This window comes from Marmota monax, unplaced genomic scaffold (genome assembly GCF_021218885.2).
Source record: "Marmota monax isolate L192 unplaced genomic scaffold, Marmota_monax_Labrador192_F-V1.1 WCK01_AAM20220418_F8-fsc00078, whole genome shotgun sequence".
NCBI lineage: Eukaryota > Metazoa > Chordata > Mammalia > Rodentia > Sciuridae > Marmota > Marmota monax.
The window spans coordinates 1,075,229-1,092,945 of record NW_026694865.1 but is presented as its reverse complement, the minus strand read 5'-3'; the positions used below and the strand labels follow the sequence as shown (position 1 = coordinate 1,092,945).

Genomic DNA, 17,717 nt, shown 5'->3' with positions numbered 1-17,717 from the left:
GTGAAAAAAGTGCTTTTATAGTCAAGTAATCACACCACAGATATTTTTTGAATTCCTTGAAATTGCATAGTGTTCAAGGCATAGGCAATACAATGGTAAATAAATTAGATATGAACGCTGCTCTCATGGAGCATACATTCTAATGTGAGACAAATAAATAAATTACACATGTATTTCATAACAATTGTGATCTGTGCTACTGAAGTATATAGAATATGTGAGTGATAACAAATAACTAAGCAATCATATAATTAATGGGAAAGATGTTTGAGCTTATTTCTAAAGAAGAACTTAATGGGAGATGATGGGGAGAGGCATAATTCCAGGGCATTACAGGAACATTTAAGCAAAAAAGTTTTCTTGGTAGGAAGGAATACAGTATGTCCCCAAACTGAAGAGGTCAGCACTACATTTATAAATGAACAACAAGGATATTCAAAGATAGTGGATTTGAATAGGACTGGTGTACCACACCCGGGGCAAAAAGGATGCAGGGACATCAAATTGTGTTAATAATTTTATTCATCATCTAAAAAATTGCAGAATATCACTAAAGGGTTGTAAGCACCTGTTCCAATGTTGGAAACAGCTTGTTTTTGTACAAAGAGTTTGTCTGGCAAATTGGACCTAGAGTAAGGATTATAGGCCCATGACCTTCTGGATGAACTTCCTCATGCATAAAATTGTACATTTGGACTAGATAACACTAAAGTTTCCTTTGGCTCTAAAATTTCACAAATGTCTCAAGCCAAAATATGTTACAGGTTACTTGATTTCTTGGGAAAATTTGTCCATATCTAGAAATGAATACCTTTTATATCTAATTATGAGCCATAATTTAATCTAAGTAAGTGTAATCAATGTTTGTAAGGATTAGAAAAGCAGGCAGAAAGGGGGCAAGATGGGGAAATTCAGCTCATCAGGTACACTTACAATTAAGGCAGCTAGTCTCAGTAAAAAAAACAGGGTGGGAAGGGGCTGTCTATCAGCAATCCTTATCTTCAAACAGTAGCTCTTCAGCATCCTTCCTCCATCATTTTTAACATATGTAATTGAAGTTCTTCACATTTATGTAATTTATTACAGTTTTAAGCATCTCAATACTTGAGAGATTTGCTCAAATTAAACCCTTTCTATTTTAAAACTCGGGAGCAATGCGTGAAGGCCATCCTACACTCTGAAGGACAGGGCTTGTGTGTGTGTGTTTTGGAGGAGAGGCAGGTAGAAATTAAAGTGTGAAAGCTAAATGGGACTTTGGGAATCACCTCTAAGGCATGCTCCTTATTTTACAGATGACAGCACAGAAACCTGTGAGGTGAGGTGCCCTTCCCAAAGTGATACTAAGTGGAGAGGCCTAGCCACAGTCCGGGGATCCTTCCAGGATCCTGGCTGGACTCTGAGGATTCCCTTTACTTCTCCCTGGAGCGTTCAGGAGGCTGGTTCCGAGCAGCCTCAGGACGCCTGGCTGCCTGCAGCTCTCCTCCCGCTTTCTCCCCCTGGGGAAGTGGCAAGGGCACCTGGTGCAAGGTGGGCATGGCGCCTGCCAAGAGTCTTTTGCGCTAGGAGAAGCGCAGTTTCTTCTGGATAATCGGAGACATCAAAACAGGCGGGGGCAGTTGATCGAGCCGCACATGATGATTGGCAGCCGCACACGAAGGGATCCCACCTAGCCGCACGGCCATGTCTCTGGGGAAGCTGAACAAGGACTTCCCAGACTTGGTGGTGTTGCCACAGTGGGCGGCCCCAAAGTGGGCCGGCTTGTTGGTCGCCTCAGGTGCAGGGTAGCCGGGGTCGGCGGCCCTCCCGACTTGAACACGCTTTTCGCTGCGACCTCAGCGCGGCGGGCTCCCTGTCACTTGTAGACTCTAGGTCCGGCAGTTTTCTTCGCTGCCTCGGGTCAACCGAAGTGCCGAACTGGGCTCCAAATGCGAAGGTCTTTGATATCTCCCTCCTCCTCCTTTTCTTTCTCCTTCCCGCAATGCTTCCCCGCCAGCAGGTAGACAGGCAGAGGGATACAAATTTCGCGCGGGCGGTGTTGAGGTGGGCCCTAAAGAGCAACGGACCGGAAGTGGTGGTTGTCATAGCCACCGAAGTGTCCAGCCTTTCCCCATCTAATCCTCTTCCCAGTACTCTCTCTCTCTGTTTTTACGAAGCCAAGGAAAACAGAACCAGGAAGTACTGACGCACCGGACCCTTACAAATACAACCAGATGTTATAACGACGGTTTGGGCCAGGCGATTTGGGAGGGGACCAGACCGGAAATGGTAGTTTCTATGGTAACCCCTGAGCGGGTTGCCTGGGAGATGACCTCTTGTGGTCTCTCTGAATCTCTGCTGTAGCGTCACCTAGAAGGCAGATCTAACATCCTGATCTGTCTCCTGCCATGATTCCCGGGAAATACCGCTCTGCTTCTGGCCGGACTGCAAACAACGTAGGTTGGGCCTTCCTATTTGGTCTTTCTTCTCATTGGTATTGTCCTTTCTGACTGGCGTCTTTGTCCTAGGTGATGGGCTGTGTTATTGGGACCAGGACCGCTAGGTCTACTCAAGCTATTGTCTGACTGAGGTTGAGGTTCCTGGGCTGGACCAAGGCGCTTGGAGAGTGTATAAATGTTGTATGATGAATGTTCAAAGTCTGGTCCTGGATCTGGGCTCCCCAGAAGGTGGAGCTGGTCTGCTGTGTAAGACGCAGGTTCATTTAAATTCCTTTTACTAGTCAATTTCTTTTCTTTTTAAATTGATAAAAGAATCTATTATTAGGTACGTCTACTTCCTTCACCTGCCCCATTTATTATTTATTTAGACCTGAAATGGTAACTGTCGAAAGCCCAGGATACCTCAGTGGAGGGTTAAATTGGTGCCGACATTTTGAACAAATCAGCAAGACCTTTTAATTCTTATGTGATTTTATTGATTTCAGCAAATTCTCAGAAAATTATCATTTACCCGAAACAAACAAAAATGGAGCATTCTATTCTATTCTTTTTTTTTTTTTGGTAGAGTCTTTATCCCATTTTGGGGAGAGTGTGTGTGTATGTACATAATTTAAGAGCAAATTTTATGGTTTAATTTTTATATTTCAGGTGAACTGTGGGCTTCATCTGGTTATTCAAACATCATCGCTTCCTGAAAAAAACAAAGTAAGATTTGAGCATATTAATATTTCAATTGAAGATAAATCATTTTATGTTCTATACCAATAGTACTGTGATTTAAAGAGTATATTCTTTTTTTTTAGTTGTAGATGGACACAATACCTTTATTTTATTATTTTTATGTGGTGCTGAGGATCGAACCCAGTGCCTCACACATGCCAGGCAAGTGCTCTACCACTAAGCCGTAACCCCAGCCCCAAGAGTGTATTCTTAACTGGAAACTTTAAGTATATTTGCTTTAGTCTCTAATGTAAAGTTTTTTTTCTGCCTGAATAAAACCAAAATTTGTCCTATTTTAAAAACTTAATGTCATTTCATTGATTACATGAGGTAAGTTTTTTGACACTTAAACATTTCTGAAATGAAGATCCTTCTTAAAATTGGTATCAGGTCAGAGGGGAAGGGAGGGGGCAGAGGGTTAGCAATGATGGTAGAATGTGATGGACATCATTATCCAAAGTACATGTATGAAGACATGAATTGGTGTGAACATGCTTTATATACAGAGATATGAAAAATTGTGTTCTATATGTGTAATAAGAATTGTGATGTATTCCGCAATCATGATTTAAAAAATAAAAGCAATTAAAAAATTGGTACCAGGTCAGTTTAATTGAGAATTTTGTTTAACAGTGGATGAAATAAGGATATGTTTTATTACTGATGACATCTTTTTTTTTTTAAGAGAGAGAGAGAGAGAGAATTTTAATATTTATTTTTTAGTTATTGGCGGACACAGCATCATTGTTTGTATGTGGTCCTGAGGATCGAACCCGGGCCGCACGCATGCCAGGCCAGCGCGCTACCACTTGAGCCACATCCCCAGCCCCTGATGACATCTTATACTGGTTAAAATGTGGTAATTTGGGAGCATATAACTACGCATTCCTTTTTAAAACAGGAAAGAAAAACTAGGTTAACTGGAAATATGTTAGGCTTAGTATTACTTAGAATGTTTTCAGACTGTTGTGAAAATGAGATTCTTTTTTTTTTTTTTTTGCCTTACTATTTGCCCATGATACCTGTGTCCTTTCCAGAATTTCTGGCTTTTTATTTGATTTCTAAGATTTTTGAGGTAATTATGTTTGTCTACCCCTCCTGTCTTACCTCAGCACTCAAAAATACTTACCTACCTCCCACACCACTGTTTTCAAGATGCTGCATCATGTTTCCTTTAACCAGATTGGAGAACTTTGACCATCACAATTCAGTTATTTCCTGAAAGGTTGATAAATTGATGTCATTGGAAAAATTTTAAAGGGCAGAGTTTACAAATAACAAGATGAAGAGGGTAATGAATGGGGTGAGTTTGAGAAGGGTGGGTGGAAGGACCATTATTCAAGAAGGCAGCAGTTGAACACATTATGTATATATATGAAAATGGTTGAACACTTGGAAGATAAACCATTTGATTTTCTCTAGTAAACACCCCTTAACTTCTTTTCATTATTATAATGGGACATAATGAATTCCCTTCAAAGCTTTCTTAATTCTACCATTCTAGTGTTTCTAGGAATTTTGTGTTTCATCCAGGTCCTTTCCAAACCATTCCCTTTCTCTCGTGTGGATACGTGTTATGGGAAAATACCATTAGCTCATATAATTCTTTAGGACATAATGCAAATGCTAATATAATGTTTATATTATGTATGAATGAGAAACATCACAATTCTTTTATACATATTTAAGGAGTTTTGGTGTCTAATCAACGAGGTTGTTTTGGTTTTGTTTTTCTCAGTTCTTCTACCAGATAATTATTTAAAATTAATTTAGTGAAAACCATTCTGAGGTTTAAATATACAATTTTATTATGTTATGATATAAGCAAAGTGATTTTTCAGCATCATTTAATTTTTATTTTTAGTGTGTGTTTTTCTTTTTTTTTAATTGAACAAATGATTCTTTTAATCATTGTATTTCTGGTGATAATGTAAAGACATTGGAAGTGCCTCAAACTGGAATTTGCTTTCCTCTGATCTCATGAAATGACTCTAATTTTATGTGTGGTAGAATACATATAACATTAAGTTTCCAATTTAAAACATTCTGAAGTGTACAACTGAGTGGCAGTAAGTATATTCACAGTGTCGTTGAACCATCATTTCTATCTAGTTCCAGAACTTTTTCATCACTCCAGATGGAATTTGATGTACATTAAGCAGTTGTTCTTTATTCCCCAGCTATTTCAAATCCATAGAAGCAACAAATATGCTTTCTATTCCTATGGATTTACCTTTTGTAGGTATTTCATATAAATGGAATCGTACAATCATATGTGGCTTTGTGTTTGGCTTTCTTTCACACAGCATGATGTTTTCAAGGTTCATCTGTGTTGTAGCATGTTATTATTTTTTTATAATTATGCTTATTAATTACTATTGAGTTATCCTCCAGACATTTTTCCTTAAATAATGTTTTTCAGGTTGAATTCAAGATTAATAGAGAAACATCATCATTTCCTGGAAGACTCTTACAACATGACCTTGAAAGAAACTACTCAAGTAGGCAAGGTATTGTCAGTTGAGTAGAGATCAGATATAGTTCATCTTTTTGGGATAATATTAATTGTTTAATAATGTTGAATTTCTAGATAGAAATAAACTTCAGTTAAAAATGAAATGGTTGGGATGGGGATATAGATCAGTGGTAGAGCACTTGCCTAGCATGAGTGAGCCCTTGAGTTCAATCGGAAGGAAGGAAGGGAGGAAGGGAGGAAGGAAGGAAGGGAGGAAGGGAGGAAGGAAGGGAGGAAGGAAGGAAGGAAGGGAGGAAGGAAGGAAGGAAAGTTTTGAAGGAAGGAAGGAAGGAAAGAAGAAAGTTTCATTAGTTATCAAATTGGTATTTGTTTAAATCAGAATTGGTTTGGTATATGTAGCACAATACATTATTTTCAATACAGAAAAAAATGTTATTTTAGTTTGAGAGTAGGCTACACTAGAGAATGGAGAATGTCCCAAATACTATAGTAGAACAGAAAAACTGGGTAATTAGGGAGACTAAGAATGTCAGAACACAAATATTTGGGAAATAAGGAAATAATGCAAAATGGAAAGAGAAGAGTGAAAAAGAAACAATCTCTATACTATTATTTACAATCATGAATATTTTCTATCAAAGGCCTTCAACTTCGGTGTATACCATTTGGGATCTTGTTAAAAATGCAGATTCTTAGTGCTCCCCCTTCATCTTCCCCATTCTGATTTTAGTAGGTCTTGGACAGGATTTTGAAATGTGCATTTTAATGATGCCTTAAGTGATTATAATAGAGTTGATTTGTGAACCACCCTTCAATAAGTACTGCCTAATATGATCTGGTTATATTTCTGAAATGTATTTTTAAATTAAGGAAAAAATCTTTTTAGCATATTTGAGTCATGATTGGTTGGTAGCTACTATGATGTGCCATTATTAGATAATTCAAAATTCTTACATACAGTACTACCTCTATCTCTTAGGAGTTTGTATGAGAGGGTTGATCAGTAAAGGCACCTAGATTTTCTATCTCATTACTGAATGAACTTAAGGCGATTTTGAATTAGTTTTCTCTTTTTGCTTTGGAACTCCTGGGCCTTCCTTTTGGATCTGTCTAATCTGGACTGTCTTTTCTCTTACATATGTCCTAGGCTCTTTTCTTGGCCGATTACTGAACTTGGTACTAACCTAATTATAGTTCTGTAATACAGGAAGCATCTTTCTTGCCATCTTTGATTCAGTTCAGTGTGTATTTATAGAGTCTGTAGTATGTGTCTGGCACTGTTTTAGGCATAAAGATATGCATGTCATCTAGAAATTCTCAGTTAGGGTTTTTTTATGCTTTCATTGTGAATTTCCTTCACATTTTTAATAAATGTATTTTAATTATTTTTTCTATAAATCATGAACCATACTTAAATACTTTCCCAAGTTTTCTTGAGTTATAGTAGGGAGTTGATATACTGATTTGTGGATGACTGGCTCCATAAATTTATTTAGTGATAACGAATTACCATGGGTCTGCTAAGGAGGAAATAATATGGATGTATTGATTTTTGTGAACCTGAGAAGTGAACAGTTTTATATGTAAGTAATGACCCATACAGTACAAATTAAAAATTTATATAGAGAAATATAAACCAATTTAGCTTTTCCTTGAAATATTTTATTCAAAATCAATAAATTAAGAATTTAAAACTATGTGTGTGGAGGGAAAGAGACACTGCTTGATTGCTAAGATCCTAATAAGTCACTGGGAAATAGAGTCAGGACTTTGGCTACTAAAACAATCTGAAAGATAAGGCTAAGTGGTACACATTTATGGCAATATACTATACTATCCATTCAGTCACCCATCTGACTACCACCCACTTGTGTGTCTATCCACCCATGAATGTAGAGTACATACAACAGAGTGAACATTTTTACCAATTGTGGACCATTATGCCTCTTAACACTTTGAGATACTACTTATGAATAAATTAATTCAGCATCTTTGTATTAAAATACAAGAATTTCTGATTTTCTTTTTAAAAGAAATAACACACACTAGATTTCCAATTAAGTTTTAGTAAACTGGAAAAATAATTTAGCTACTGATTGCCTACTGAATTTAGATGCTACCAAGAAGAAGTAAAGTAAAATGAGGTTCATTTCTTAAGGTACTTAAAAATTTAATTGGGAAAACAAAGGTTCTGTATTTGGTAAGTTAAATAGTAATATATGATTAAACAATAACAGAGGAAACATTTCAATGTAAAATTTTACCAAGTGATGTGGCATAGTGATGTGGTTATACACACACACACACATATGTATATGAATGAAAAAGTTTTAACTGAAGATTTCTCTGGTCCTCAGTCATTTAGAAGATTTTTTTTTTGAGACAGAGATGTCTTTAATCCATTGGATATTTGCTAGAAAAGTGAAGAATCCAAGTCCTTGTTATACAAGTACAAAGTGTTACAATTAATTCAAGAATTGCATATACTTTTTTTCCTGGGTTTTTGGCCTAGAAACAGAACCACCATTTACAATGTCCCTTCCATTAGGAAATGGAACTGAAATTCCAAGCTGAATTAGAAACTAACTTAGGGACAAAACACATTTGTAAGATCGGCATTTCATCTAAGATCTGGGGCAAACCTGGTAGGCTTTGCATTGTGACCAAACCCTAGAGGGATGAGAACAGAGATGGGACTATAGGTGTTCACCTGATAAGCAGCAATTAGAGAAATGCGATTTAAAACTACACAGAGATTCCATCTTATACCAGTCAGAATGGCAATGGTGGAAATAGTTTTGGAAAAACAGGGAGGATAAGAAGATGGATGAGATTAGAAAAGCTAAGACTAAGCACAAGATCATTTGTAAAGCAATTAAATTTTTTTAAGACAAAGAAAACGAAAAGGATCCTCAACCAGACTCCTAAAGCCCAAAAAGTAAAATCAAGAATCAACAAATGGGATGGAATCAAACCTAAAACCTTCTTCACAGCAAAGAAAACAATCAAGAATGTGAAGAGGGCCAACAGATGGAAGAAAATCTCTGCCACTTGTACCTTAGATAGAGCATTAAACTCCAGGATATATAAAAAACTCAAAAAACTTAACATAAAAAAAAAAAAAACCCTGATCAATAAATGGGCAAAGGGATTGAACAGGCACTTCACAGAAGGTGAAATATGAATAGTCAACAAATATATCAATTTCTTTAGCCATTAGAGAAATGCATATTAAACATATACTGAGATTTCATCTCACTCCAGTCAGAATGGCAATTATTAAGAATACAAGCAACAATAAATGTTGGCGAGGATATGGGGGAAAAAGTACACTTATAATTGCTGGTGATACTGCAAATTGGTGCAACCACTCTGGAAAGCAGTATGGAGATTCCTCAGAAAACTTGGAATGGAACCACCATTGGACCCAATTATTTCACTCCTCAGTATATACAAAGGACTTAATATCAGCATACTACGGAGATGCAGCCACATCAATATTTATGGCAGCTCAATTTGCAATAGCTAAGCTGTGGAACCAACCTAGATGCCCTTCAACAGATGAATGGATAAAGAAAATATGGTATATATACACAATGGACTATTATACAGCCATAAAAAGAATTAAATTATGGCATTTGCAGGTAAATAGATGGAGCTGGAGAACATCATGCTAAGTGAAGTAAACCAATTCCAAAAAACCAAAGGCTTGATTGTTCTCTTGGAAAACACAATAGGGAGGGAGGGAAGAATAGAAGTTCAGTGGAGCAAAGGAGAATGAAGGGAAGGGAAAAAGAATGGGAACAGGAAACACAGTAGAATGAGTTGGACATAACTTTCCTATGTTCATATATGAATACACAATCAGTGAAACTCCACATCATGTACTGTTATGCCAGATTCGTGGGACCCCAGTAGACCTCCAGGAGCCGAATCCAATGCAATCACACAAGAGTCTTTATTGAAAGCTCGAGCCTGGACTCACAACCATTTCAGATGCAGAGGTCCCGAGGAATAAGTCCTGGTCCTTTATTTAGTGAGATTTTATAGTTTTTTTTGGGGGGATACTCTATGCGCCACAACATCACACAGCAAATCATTTCATACTTGAGAAGGCAGCCTAACCCTAGAAGATTTTGTGTGTGGATTTTCAGGCCTTTCTACTGACTCAGTTTTTGTCCCTTGGTGATAGTAAGCTTATCACACCAATAGTGATTATGAATTTTGTGTATGATAGTAGCTAAAAGGAATGAGGATAAAATTATCTTATTCACTGAGTGTAAATGAATTTATTATTTTATTTTTTTTGCCTCTGCATTCCAAGTCTTATAAAGTTTTAATCTACTTCTTAAGTTCATGGTTGGCTTGAAGGCTTAAAAAATAATTCAAAAACCTCAACTCTAATGTTAACAAGAGAAATTGAGGTTGTTTATTGTCTTGAGTTTTTCCTTTATCATCTTTAGCTGACTGGTTATCTTTAATCAATCTTGTACTGAAGTTGACTCTTAGACAGTTTTTTGTTCATTTTTAGCCATCCAATTTTTTTTTTATTCCAAACCACTTTACTGAATCATGTTTGCTTACGTATTGTACCAGAAGGTCATCATGTCAGAAGATCAGTCTGTTGGTAAACATGATATCAATTTTTCTGAATGCTTATATTCTGGAACACCATTATTAATCATCTTGATATTTTATGCTATCCAAAAAAAGCAAGATGTGAGCGCTGATTATCTTGTTCAAGAAGCTAGGTGAGGGATATTTTAGTTTATGTCTTGTAGATCTGAAGAAGTTAGCAAATACAATGGTATTTGTTAAAAGCTTTACAGCTTTTTTTTTTAGTTGTAGATGGACATAATATCTTTATTTTATTTATTTTTATGTGGTGCTGAGGATCAAACCCAGTGCCTCATATGTGCTAGGCAGGCGCTCCACCACTGAGCCCCAGCCCCAGATCCTTTACAGCTTTTTAGTATGATCCGGTTGGAACTTGATTTTAAGTTGTTATTATATTGTCGGGCGGCCTCCAAAAGATAACTTTAGGTTCCTAGATTTGGTTTTCCTCTTTTGATTAGCTTGAGAAGTAGAATTCTGTGGTCACCTCAAGTTTTATTATTTATTGCTAGTTGCTTCCTTCAAGCACTTCCACATCAATTGCTGCTTTCAGATTTTTTTCTTTATAGAGGAAAATATGGTCAATTTCCTCTAGTAGTCACAGTGTCACCTTTGACCCATCACTTAAGTCTTGCTTCATTTTTGTAACTTTTCATCAGTTCTTCTTAATCCTCCTACATTCTTCTACTTCTTTGAGTATCTCTTAATATCTACCTCCCTTAAAATCTGTCTGTAACCCTCTTCATTAAGTGAGAAACACTTACGTGCAAATATATTATTTTTATTCTTCATTTTGTGTGTTTATTTATTAATTTTATATGTATATATCTACTAGATTAAAAGATGCTTAATGTTAGGGACATAATTGGCCAAGAACCCATAAACCTCACAGGGGTGTCATATCTGCTATGGACCTGAATTACAAGTGCACTAGATTTACTGACATCTATTTTGGTATCTTTGAAATAATATCTATGAATATTAGTTGAACACACACAAAAAAAGTGATGATGTGAAGTTACATCTGTGATCCAAAACTACTTTCTGTGTATTTTATATAGCAAAGTCTTGCATTATGAAGCATTGTGATAAACTTTTTGATATTTTGAAGGAGATGGAAGAGTAATAAGTCCTTCGCTTCGTTATAAATCATCATGCATCTCATCCACAACAAACGTGACAGAACTATGTGGGCTGGAAATGAAAACTGCCACAACCTCCTTATCAGCATTTGGAGATTCTTCCATTCAGACACCTTCAAAGTCCAGAATTCGTCAGGGATGTCATAGTGCTGGCCCAAATGTATCTGGTAATGAGGGACTATCATCTCAGTTATTAGTGAGTTAAAATTTATTACTAGGGTTCAGAATTATAAAGGGATAAAGATAGCACTAGAGTAGTTCTGTATTTTCAACCAATCTTTAAGGCAAGGGAAAAACCTAACATGTAGTTTAGGTTTGAGGAGGAAAGAAACAAGCTCAAATTTAGTAATTAATTTCAAATATGGAAAACCATGGAAACTTCCTAGAAAAGATGTTTGTAGGTGTCAAAGTTCTCCAAATATAAGGTAACTTTATTTCCAAAATTTAAAGGTTTGTCATAATCAAGTAATTTGTATATCATTTTCAATAGGTGATCATATTAATTTGGTGAGCTCATCAATGCCATCATTTCCTATTCTTCACCGTTCTTCTGAAGAGAAAATTCTTTACTCAGACAGATTGACTCTAGAAAGGTGAGGACAATTTTATCTATCTATCTATTTATTTATTAATTTACCATTTATTTTTTCTAGCTAATACATAGACATGGTACAAGATTTGAAACATGTGAAAATCTTCCTTTATATTTCTCAGCTGTCCCATTATCCTGCTAAATATAGTCCTTTTTTTAAACCACTTTTTTATCCTGCCAGATGTATGGTGAGGAATTTTATATCTATATATAAAAGGACTTGACTATACTCCAAAAGAGTACTATAGTGATTCCAAAATATAGTTATGTTAGTCAGTTTTGCATTACTGTATCAAAATTCCTGAGATAGTCAACCTAAAAGGAAGAAAGGTTTATTTTGGCTCATAGTTTTGAAAGTTTCATTCCATGGTGAGTTGGTCCCATTGGTTTTAGGCCTGTGATGACACAGTATATCATGGAGTGTGTGCATGGTAAAGCAAGCTACTCACCTCATGGAGTGTGAGAAGAAAAAGAGAGAAACAGGAAGGGATCAGGGTCTCAATATCCCCTTCAGGGCATGCCCTTGATGACCTAAGAACTCCCACTAGGGTCCATCTCCTACAGGATCTACCACCTCCCAATAATGCCATAAGATGGGGTCCAGGACCAAGCCACTAACACACAGGCCTTTGACACTTATCCAAACCATAGCAATGACATTGATGAAAATGGGTTTTTAAATAGGAAAAAAAAAGACTTGTGGTCCTCATGTGGACTTATTGGGCCCAATCTCCTTCTCTCACTCTGCTGCAGTCACACCCACCTCCTTGTTCCTTGAAAACACCTCATATCTGAGGGCTTTTGTGCTTGCTGTTCCCTTTTTCTGGAAGGGTCTTTCTCTTTATATCTATAGGCTCACTCCCTTACCTCCTTCAGGTCTTTACTCAGATGTCTCATTTTAGGGATGACTTCTCTGGCCACCTTCTCCAAAAGTACAACCCCTTCCACCCTGACATTGTTCAGCCCTCTTCTCTGCTTTATTTTTCACTTAGCATTCTACAACACATTAAATAACACATTAAATATTTACTTATATTTATTGTCTGTCTCCTCTTACTAGAATGTAAGTTCTACAAGCACAGGGATTTTTATTCATTTCTGTATCCCTGGCACCTAGAACAGAGCCTGGTACAAAATAGGCTTTTGATAAAAAAGTTAATAAATGAATAAATATATTTAGGTCTTGATATCCATCTTTATAGCTAAGAAGGTATCCATATTAGAATGGTGGATGAGATCCCAACTCCCATCCAAGTGCTATAACCAGCACAGTAACCAGCTCTGTTTCTGTTCATTTAGCAAGTCCACATCTGACACAAATTGTAATGGACCACCTGTTTGTTGTCAGGGAAAAAAAGCTCTCTGGAGGGTCAAAGAGGGTCTGTTGTTCTTTAAGCAGGTCTCTTAAGGCATTTTTGGAAGATTAATGGATTTTGAGATACTAATACTACCTAATGTTTGTAACTTTCAGAATATAATTTTAATGTTTTAAGGTATTTTGTGGTAATTTTCCTCTTAGTCTTTAAAAACCTTCCCAAGAATAGTATCTCAGTTTCATGTTACTTCATATTAATAGGTGCCAGTAAGACTGTGACATAACAAGTTAAGTGCTTCTGTTGTAGCTGGGGTGACTTGGCAAATGTGAAGATGGATCCTTGGAAGCATATCTTCTGGGGTGGAGAAGAAAACTTTGATCAGGTGGAGACTTGCTTATCAAGAAAGTTAGGATCTGGGAAAGTCATTGCTTCAGAGACTGGTTGTGAAATATTGGCATCATAAAGATGTCATAAATTTAGGCATAGTTTGGAAAGTCCAGAATGGGCAGTCAAGAAAGTTGGGCCAGCAGCAAGGAACTAACTCAGGATTGATTATTTGAGAACCAGTGGGTAACAGCAGTGATCTCTGTCAGGCCTTTGACACTTGTCCAAACCATAGCAATGACATTGATGAAAATGGGTTTTTAAATAGGAAAAAAAAAGACTTATGGTCCTCATGTGAACTTATTAGGCCCAATCTCCTTCTCTCACTCTGCTGCAGTCACACCCATCTCCTTGTTCCTTGAAAACACCTTATATCCTGGCTTCTTCTTAGCCAGGAGACTAAGGGGTCAAGAATAGAATCTAGCCCTAAGAAAGAGCGAGGCCCTGGCTGTTCTGGCTGTTAGGGCAGGTCTGGAATACCAGGAAGACAGCCTGTCAACACCAAGAAGAAAACAGGAGGAAAAGCATAATTTAGTACTTGTGCATTACCAGCATGTGTAATGTACCAGTGCATGATATGTGCAGTAATGGGTAGGAGATGTAGCAACCCATGGGTTTTATGGGCATAACAAGCTCCCTTGAAGGGCACTGGGACATTGCTTATTGTGTCTGTTTGCTTGCTTCTTTTGGTGGAGTGTGACAAGGTTACAGGGGGTGAGCTTTGGAGTTGGGACTCTGACATTGTGTTTGGAACCAAGCAATTTTATAAGGGTAGGAGGTTTTTACTTTTCCTATCTCAGCAATATCTGATTCAAGAATTGGATGAAATAGAAGTTGTGGGGTATCAGTAAGTTTAACTGAGAAATGGAGACAGATAGAAAAAGGAAAAAGGAAATAATTTAAGTTTTTGCTAAGTTGGTGCACAAAGATAAATTTTAAATTAGAATACTTATGATTTATTAATTTATAATTTATATGCCAGAAGGACCAACTGTGGAAGTATAATTTAATGTATTATATAAAATTTAACTATTATCTGCACATTCAAGGGATTCAACTATCACTTAGTATTTTCACTTTTCTTCTATTTTGAACTAATTTCCTTAAGCTTATTTTTTTAAAAAATATTTTCTTTGTCAATCATTAACATTCACTGATTTTTTCTGTGTATCAATTTTTTTCATATTAGAATGATTCTGTTCACTTCCATTTTTCACTTGTGCTTGTAGCAGTCTGATACATTTTTATTTAAAGCTTATGTTAACTTGATTTTTATTAAGTGGAAATATTTCTAATGAGCCTCCCCACTAGAATTGTCTACATACAAAGCTGTATTTTCCTTGAAGTCTTCTTTGGACTTCTAAGAGTAGAATCATCAGTACCTCCTATCTGCCCATATTATTTTATTGGTAAAATTCTTGAAGGGCCTTGTTGTTAGGGTCTGTAAACAAGTCAAGATGGCGCCTGGCATTTTGCCAGAGGGAGTGGTTTGTGAAGTAACACCAGGGAGCCATTAAGTGTGGAGATTCCTTATTGGTTGACTGCTGTATCTAGTTTATGTTAATTAAGATAAGCTGGTGTAATGTATATATACCCCTCCTGTGCTACAATAAACGGCTCCCACTCCTGCTGTGTCAGTCTCCACAAATTGCTCATCACCCCCCCCCCCCCCGTTATTTTGCTGCAGCTGGACTGCAACACCTTATACTTATTTACTTCACATGTGATAACCTTGTACTTATTTACTTCACATGTGATACGTTATAACTTTGTGCATACAAGAGGCTTACTGTTTTAAATACAACTAAAGACGAATATTATTGAAAGTTTTCCTACCCTTATACCACTCTAATTGTTTGTGGCAAAATTTAGAGTTAATTAAATTTAGCATTTAAGTTTTTGAGGAAATATTCACTAAGGACTACCTTACTAGTAAGAAATTTCAGCTTAATTTTTTTTTTTCATTGAAGTGAACAGTAGTTGGCTGAATTTCTTGCTTTTATGAAAATTTCCTGTAGCTTATAAGCCTATGAATCTAAGAAACTCTTTCATGTGGTTTTTATTCTGATGACTTAGTGGATTGATGCCAAAGGCATTTATTTCTATAGTAATTTGCCATGGTTCTTTCTACCATCTAAACATCTATCACAGAAGACAGTTGAAAGTTTTCTGATGTTAAGTCAATTTCATGTGAAATAACTGACATTGGAGGTTTTTTAATATGATTAGAGCTTAGACTTAATTTTAATAATTACCTTGTCAATGTTTATTGGTGTTTCTTAAATATAAAACATATAGTATGTGGGAGCTGGTAGTTGTCCAGCTTACCTTTTTTTCCTCATAATATGGGAGTGCAAAGATACTAATATTTGACAGGAGACTGGCTACTAAATCAAAATCTTACTGACTTAAATTTTTTTTTTCCCTAGGCAAAAGCTAACGGTTTGCCCTATCATTGATGGAGAAGAACACCTTCGTTTGTTGAACTTTCAGCACAATTTTATAACTCGGATCCAAAATATTTCAAATCTACAGAGGTTAATATTCTTGGATTTATATGATAACCAGATTGAAGAAATTAGTGGGCTTTCTACTCTAAGATCTCTCCGTGTCCTTCTCTTGGGGAAAAACAGGTATTCTTAATAGAAATGTCTTTATTTGTAATATAATGTTATGTATAGGACTAATGTTGAGTCCTGTGGTGTTTAGATAGACAGTTCAGAATTGAATAAGATCTTAGAAATTATTAGACTAAACTTTTGAAAGAGTTTTTGAATGGATTGTGTTTTGGTGGTAGAGTGTTTGTTTACCATGCGTGAGGCCTGGCTGAGTTCAGTCAGTCCCTAGCATCACTAGGAAGAAAAAAAAAAAAAAAGATTAAATTTTAATTTATTTTATGAGATTCATTCTGAAAATGTGTCATATAAAAAACATTCATTGAGTATTTTATTTTCATTGCTTTCCAGTGTCCTATCTTATAAAAAAGACTTTGGCCTTGAATTTGTGCTTTCTTAGGACATGTTTTAAGCATGTTTGTTCCCTTTAGCCTTCTGTGTTTCACTTGCCATACCTCTTAGTATTTGACTAAAGTTGGATACTCACTACTTTGTGATTGTCAAATCAGTGACTGATTTTTTTCAGATGGTTATTTCAGTATGAGTTATTTAATATTATATTTTGTATACTTCCTATTCCTTTTATACAGCTCTATTATATAGTATAGCTATACAATTCCTAACACATTTCCTTGAGATTTGTTCATGACTTTTCTCTTTATTCTTCTTTACTAAATAGCTTTCCCCCTTTTATTGTTTTTTAAAAATTATATATAACATTGGGATTCATTTTTATATAATTGTAGGGGCGTGGAATATTTGCTCTAATTCAGACCCTATTATTCCTCCTTTCCTTCCCCTCTTCCCTGACCCTATTCCTTACCTTCTACTTTACTGATCTTTCTGCTATTTACTTTTAGTTTTTGTTTTGTTTTGTTTTTGTTTTTAGTTAGTATCTTGTGGATATACATAATGGTGAGATTCACTGTGGTGTTTTCATATACATAGGAGAGTTAGGTTAGATTTATTCCACTGTTCTTCCTTTATCCCATCCCCTTTTCCTCCCCCTCAATCCCTTTCATCTAGTTCACTGATCTTTCTTCTATTTTGATGGAATCCCCCCTTCTCTTTTCCCCTTTATTTTAGTTAATCATTTGTATGTGGTGCTGAGGATTGAACCCAGCTCCTCACATATGCTAGGCGAGCGCGCTACTGCTGAGCCACAACCCCATCCCCTTCCCTTTATTTTTGATTAGCTTATACCTATCAGAGAAAATATTCAACCATTGACTTTCTGAGTCTGGCTTATTTCACTTAACATGATAAATACCTACAAAGAAGGGCTGTTTAATAAAGTCCAAAAATGAGTAATATCTTTTCTTCACCCATTGCAAGGTTTACAACTGACATCCTGATAACAAAGATGATTATCAAGAGAAAAGCATAGCACATTTACTTAATATAAGTTTTGTGTGACATAATA

At 36.2% G+C, this 17,717-nt stretch overlaps 1 protein-coding gene across 4 annotated transcripts in view; it reads left to right on the top strand.

Moving 5' to 3' along the window:
* Window positions 1-2,093: 2,093 nt before the first annotated feature.
* Lrrc49 (leucine rich repeat containing 49) overlaps window positions 2,094-17,717 on the top strand; it is a 153,360-nt gene continuing 137,736 nt past the window's right edge. For 2 of the 4 annotated variants that reach the window (XM_046426598.2, XM_058573283.1), the window contains exons 1-6: window positions 2,094-2,432; window positions 3,084-3,140; window positions 5,578-5,665; window positions 11,357-11,554; window positions 11,878-11,980; window positions 16,109-16,312. In XM_046426598.2, coding sequence (XP_046282554.1) covers window positions 2,385-2,432; window positions 3,084-3,140; window positions 5,578-5,665; window positions 11,357-11,554; window positions 11,878-11,980; window positions 16,109-16,312 — 698 coding nt within the window. In that variant the 5' untranslated portion in view covers window positions 2,094-2,384. Of the gene's footprint in view, window positions 2,433-3,083; window positions 3,141-5,577; window positions 5,666-11,356; window positions 11,584-11,877; window positions 11,981-16,108; window positions 16,313-17,717 lie in introns of those variants that run through there. The other 2 variants (XM_046426599.2, XM_058573284.1) reach the window with 2 other exon arrangements.